This window comes from Danio aesculapii, chromosome 21, assembly GCF_903798145.1.
Source record: "Danio aesculapii chromosome 21, fDanAes4.1, whole genome shotgun sequence".
NCBI lineage: Eukaryota > Metazoa > Chordata > Actinopteri > Cypriniformes > Danionidae > Danio > Danio aesculapii.
In genome coordinates, this window is record NC_079455.1 from 5,924,545 (window position 1) to 5,931,124 (window position 6,580).

The 6,580-nt window shown below is 37.6% G+C and overlaps 1 protein-coding gene across 1 annotated transcript in view; it reads left to right on the forward strand.

Annotated features, from left to right (window-relative positions):
• rad50 (RAD50 homolog, double strand break repair protein) overlaps positions 1 to 4,927 on the forward strand; it is a 79,612-nt gene extending 74,685 nt beyond the window's left edge. Inside the window, exons 24-26 of the mRNA XM_056446333.1 lie at positions 2,849 to 2,991; positions 4,259 to 4,392; positions 4,515 to 4,927. Of these exons, the coding sequence (XP_056302308.1) occupies positions 2,849 to 2,991; positions 4,259 to 4,392; positions 4,515 to 4,701 (464 nt within the window). The 3' untranslated portion in view covers positions 4,702 to 4,927. The remainder of the gene's footprint in view (positions 1 to 2,848; positions 2,992 to 4,258; positions 4,393 to 4,514) is intronic.
• Positions 4,928 to 6,580: the final 1,653 nt, after the last annotated feature.

A 6,580-nucleotide genomic window follows, 5' to 3' on the forward strand; every position in this document is an offset into this window, starting at 1 on the left:
AATGGAACAAAAACATCATCAATAAAAAGGGTCACTGAATTAAACAAGGCCTGTCTGTTGCCATTGACTAAAGAATGAGTCCAATTGACCAGGAAGAAATAAGTGATTCTTGCATATAGGACTAGCTATGGAGGTGTCTTTAAAATCAAAAGATCGTCTAGTCTGTCTTCATTTTTAAATGATATGTTTAAACAATGTATCAACATGGGATTTTACAAATTAATATTATATCCCATGTTGATTCATTCCTTAAACACAATGAGAGAATAAACGTTATGTTTGCAGTAGTTGTGGCATTGTTTGACTCTGTTTAACTTATGCACGATAATGTGCAAAACTATGGAGACCCGGAAGGGACGTGATGATGGCGAAAAAATGAGAGGAAGAAAAAAAGTGGGAGAAAAAAAAAAAGTGATAGGAAAATATATGTTTTTACGTTTTTTGCCTTCCCTCGCAAAGATGTTTTGCATTATCTTACAAAGATGTTTTGCGAGGGAATACAAAGATGTGTCTCCTGTTATCTAACAAGTAAAGAGCAGCATATGAATATCTTGTTTTGTTTTGTTTGATAACAGAGGTGTTGCCGTAAGAATGGCACAGATCAATAATCAGGGCCAGATTAACCAATGGGAATTATAGGCACAGGCCCAGGGGACCGTGCACACTCAGGACCCCTGCGAGGGGGGGAATGCAGATTTTGGAGAATCTATTTAGGCTAAGTGCAAATAGTGCACCTCGTTGGAATAAGCCAGTTTAGCGATTCACGCTTATCACCGTTTGATTGACAGAGACAACATAACTAAAGAGCACAATAGGTAGCAGCGTAGCTCGTAAAGCGCATGGCAACATGTTTTGACACGATCGATCATGAACACGGTTTCGAATACAGCATCTGATGACCACGTTTTTCTTTTTTCCCCCACTACATATCAGATTTTGCCTACTCTTCACCTCGAGGAAGACGAGTAGGAATCATTAATAAGTGTGTGTATTATGGAGGACTCAGATTCATAGAACTTAATTGGAGAGGTGTTATATCCAAATCATATGCAATATAAGTTTGTAGAAGTTATACGTTAAAAATACCCTTAAATATAATTTTTTAGTACTGCTTTATTGAACTTGAACAAGTAAATTAAAATCCATTCATTTTCACTAGATGTATTAGTATTTTTTTTATCAAAGTATGCTTTAAATGCTTTAAAATAAGTTAAATCTTTGTAGACTAGATATATATGTACTGTATATCATTCATTTAAAAAATGCAGGCAATACATTATAGATACATTTTATTTAAAAAATGTTATATTAATCTTATTTTTAAACTCAACTATAGGGGTGCGGCTAGGTAGGGGGCCAACAAGACATTGTGCCCTGGGGCCTCTGAATTCTTAATACGGGCCTGTCTATAATGAAAGCATTCGATCACTTCAGTAACTGTTTGTGATCATTTAAGAGGAAATTTGTTGTGTTAAAAATAAAACACGCAGAACAGACATGTTTACATGTTATTAAGTGTATTTGTCTGTTTAAACACACCCGAATCCCAAAGTGTCCTGCACTTTAGCTCCTCTTTAAATGGCATGTACAGAAGCTGATCTGGGATCAGTTTATCATATGGAGCGCGACTGTCGGTTAGCACTTATACATGCATTCACTGATTCAGAGGTTGCATATGAAGGGCAATGATCGACACACATCTTCAATGGAAAGAATGTAAATGCAGACATTTTTATATTCATTTCAGCAAGCTTTCAAGTAGGGATGTCACGATTCTCCAAATCCTCGATTCGATTACATTTTCGATTCTAAAGTCACGATTCGATTCGATTCTCGATTTTTAACAAAAAAATTTTTTAAGCACGTTAATTAAATGCTGAAAACCGGAGTTTTCTATCACTGAATAAGGTCGCATGTCCGCGGCTATAAATACTCCTATCGCGCTTGTAATTGCCTTTGCTCGTGAGTTGCTTGGAAGTTTTATTCCAAATGAAGACGGGAGAGTAGTTTGTGTTACACTTGTCGGTTTAACAGATACATCTATGTTTTTGTGGTGCCTGCGGAGATGCCCAGCCATGTTAGTCGTTCTGCCGGTGGAATAATGTGGTATATGCACATTGCAGAGCTTGCAAACTGTGTTTTTTCTGTCGACAACACGAACGTTGTCAACATAACTCACTGGAAATCCAAAATACTTCCACACCGGCGACTTCAGTGAAAGAGGAGGGGGTTCAATTTCTTTCGATGGGTCTCCTGCGTCTGCAGTTGCCATGCTGTCTCGTGGCTGTTGTAGCTGTTAGGTTGACGTGCATGCATGAGTTTTTTCCGCTTGGCAAGTCAAGCTGCTGCTGACGTGACATAGGGGCGGGGCAGCATCGACGATTCCATTTTTTGATTCGATAATCGAGATTAAGCATGAATTTCGATCGATTTCGATTAAAAATCGAAATCGTGACACCCTTACTTTCAAGATTAAAAATATATGAGAAATATGGGGAAATATTTAATGATAGGGTGATAGCGGGATAGAATAGTAGAATACGAGTGAATCCCAGCAAAAACGGGAGGGTTGACATGTATGAAGTGAACAGGAAGTGTTTGTGGAAAAACAGTTTTGCGAGGTAATGCAAAACATCTTTAAAAACATTCCCTCGCAAAACGTCTTTGCGAAATAACGCTAAAACATCTTTGCGAGGGAACGCAAAAACTTAAAAATATATATTTTCCTATCACTGTTTATTTTTTTTCTCCCACCCATTTTTTCCCCCCATCATCACGTCCCGTTCAGGTCTCCGTATCATGGCCTTTTGACAAATATTTATAGAGTCTGTCTTCTGATCTCCCACAGACATCGAGTATGTAGAGATTCGCTCTGATGTGGATGAGAATGCATCTGCTGGTGTGAAGAGAAGGACCTATAACTATAGAGTGGTAATGGTCAAAGGAGACACAGCCTTGGACATGCGGGGTCGATGCAGCGCTGGACAAAAGGTCAAAAAGCTACTACACACATCTTCTATTGAGAATTGTTTAAGAATATTTCCATTAAAGGGCACATAGTATGAATTTGAATTTATGATTTAATATTAATATTATGGTTTTTCTGAGTGTGCCAGTTTAGGTTCAGTTCAAAACACAATTCAGATTGTTTTATTATAATGTGTTAAAAAGTGTCATGTTGGGGGCGTGTCCACAGTTCGCTGATTTATGGTTGTGTTGCTTCACATGTAAATTAGTTTCAGCTTCCCGCCAACGTAACAAGGGGGCGGGGCCATGAGCTCACCCGCTCTGCGTTTGCAACAGAGTCTGACAGGCAGACGGAGAAAGAGAGAGAGGATCACCATTCAGTCGTACATGTACGACTCTGACACAGACCAAGCAGAGAGTACAAAATCATTTGTGTCTTTGTAGTTTTACAGCCAACTGTATGCTAGTTTCAAGTGCCGAGCTTGTACACAGAAACTAATAACCACACACACTGAATTAACTTTGACTGAGGCACCAGATGCGCCGCTCGAAGCCGCGACACGGCACACCAGACACTCTGCGGCGCGGCAGAAACATGAAGTGTCACGAATCGTCGCGCCACGCATTTTTGAATTCTAAACATAGGTTTCTGCAGCGGTCCGCGGCGCCCAGCTGATAGAAACCGATGTTTAGAATTCTAAAACGCATGCTAGTTAAGATCACAGGGAGCTTCTGGGATCGCGAGAAATGCAAACGGCTGAAGTATAAGGTAGACTCAATGAGAAGTACACATGTTTGCAAACCTACCTAAAGATACAACCAATAATTCCGATTAGAGCGATAATGTGGAGAATATTGATCTTGTGTTGAGCCCAATGAGCCTTGCATCTAAAAATAGAGCTAGGGTGTTCCTTTAGTGATATCGCTTCGACTGACACTGAAAATGGCGGACGTGAATTAACAAACTGAGGATATGATGACGCGCATGTCGATCAATATTGGTGGGCGGGGGGACCGCTCTCCTACGTAAAGTTGCGGTCGGTTTGAAAACCGCTCCAATTGATCCACCGTTTTTTATGTTGTTAAATTGAAAAAAAAAGCACTGGGTGTGCTTATATCACCCCAATATGACAGTCTATACACCATACATGCACATATGTCTGTCCAAACAGCTTGAAAAGTAGATTTTTCACCATAGGTGCCCTTTAAACATTTACTTCTCTTTGATTTACTAAACACGTATTCAAAAATGTTATAGTCATTCTGACACTTTCTGCATGTTTGCTTGTAGGTTCTCGCCTCTCTTATAATCCGATTGGCTCTAGCTGAGACATTCTGCCTGAACTGTGGGATTCTGGCACTGGATGAGCCCACTACCAACTTAGACAGAGAGAATATAGAGTCTTTGGCACATGCACTTGTGGAGTAAGTCTTTATTAAAAAACACACACAATTATACAGTCCGAATAATTAATACGTAAATACAGCCAGTTATTAAGTAGAGTAGTGATAAAATAAGAAGTTTCATTTGCTGTTTGTTTTAACAGAATTATCAAAAGTCGTTCTCGTCAGCGCAACTTCCAGCTGCTTGTCATCACCCATGACGAGGATTTCGTAGAGCTCCTGGGACGATCCAACTATGTGGAGCATTTCTACAGGATCAGGAAGAACCAGGACCAGTGCTCTGAGATCAGCAAATGCAATATCAACTCCCTCAACTCCTACCTGCACTGATGTCAGATCAGATGAGCGAGGAAAGACTGTTCTCAGAGGTGACATGTTCAAAGTTCAGTTATCACAGTTTAGAATGGTGCACAGCTTCCTTGTACTTTAGCACCTAGTCAGTGCGTTTTTTGCAACACACCTTGTTCATGAAGCATGAGCAGAACTAATGTCTTTGTAAATCGTCCACAAAAACATGCTTGTATGAAAGGGTTGTAATTAATTCAAGTCAACAGTTAATATGGTTTAAACAATTTACATAGGAATTTGTTTTGTGGATTCGGTACATGATTTAACTTAATTCTTATTCTGAACTATTGCCTGTTTCTGAACTACATATAATTAATCAATATTTGGTTGGTTTTAACGTAACTTTATTCTTTCATGAGTTATTTACAAGCTCCCTCACATATACTAATGTGCCACAAACAGGACACTAATATCACCAACCATTCCCATTTTATTAAGGTATAAGGTGTATATACTGTATGTGTATATATATATATATATATATATATATATATATATATATATATATATATATATGTATGTAGATATATATATATGTAGATAAATATATATGTAGATATATATATAAATGTATATATATATATATATATATATATATGTATATATATATATATATATATATATATATGTATATGTAGATATATATGTAGATATGTAGATATATATGTAGATATACATATATATATCTATATATATATATATATATATATATATATATATATATATATATATATAGATAGATAGATAGATAGATATAGATATATATAGATTTATATATATATATAGATATAGATAGATTTATATAGATATATATAGATATAGATATATATATATATAGATATAGATATAAAATATAACCAACATATATATGACGCCTGTTTCTAATTTCTGAATTCTTATTGCAGTTTGCATTTGTGATCACTCTTTATGACCTTTAATATTGGCTGAAACTATTTCATGAATTTGATGTCTCTAATAATTTGATTTATTTTATCTGTATATTTGATAATGTGTATATATACAGGTATTGGTTTGTTTGACATCAGAGTACGGAACGTTTAGCTAACATGTCATCTAAACTTGGGTACGCACCCATGAACTGTACCCAAGTCCGCCTGAAAGAGGTGGTCTGGGGTATGGTTCACGCGAACTCTGGTCCAGTTCAATTCTGGTATGAATGCAGTCGTAGCAAATAACGGAAGTGAACCACAAACAGTACAACAAACTACCATTTTCATAATGTTCATTTGTGTGTGTGTGTGTGTGTTTGTGTGTGTGTGTGTGTGTGTGTGTGTGTGTGTGTATCTCGTACTGTACCTTGGTGACAAGCGGGACTGAGCCAGGGCAAACACAGTAATAATGTCTGCTTGTCTCCACCAAAAACAGCTTCTACAGACATTGCGTTATCTTCTGAACGTTTATAATATTTTTGCGGCAGATGGACGCGAGTCGCTTTCTGTATGTCCAAAACCAAAAGATTCAGTAAAAGCTGAACGGCCACGATGTGCGCACATCTTCCCATTTTGACGCTTTGCTTTTGTGTCCGTCACCTAGCAACAGCCGTACACACAACAGCAGCTCGGGTTCAGAAGAAAAAAAAGACTGAACACAAACTAGCCGAGACGGTGGCAAGGGGGGGACAATCGAACAGTCCAGGCAATTGAACCAAGTGTGAAAGCACCCTTAGAGATGTTGTCAAAGTTCTGCTGGATTGAGTTCGTCTCAGTTTATTCTGTTTCTTCTTGTTATTCCGGATAGACAGGGTGATGAAATTATTAACCCTCCTGTGAATTTTTTTCAGAGCACAGAATTTTTCACAGTATTTCCTATGATTTTTTTCTGAAGAAAGTCTTCTTTGTTT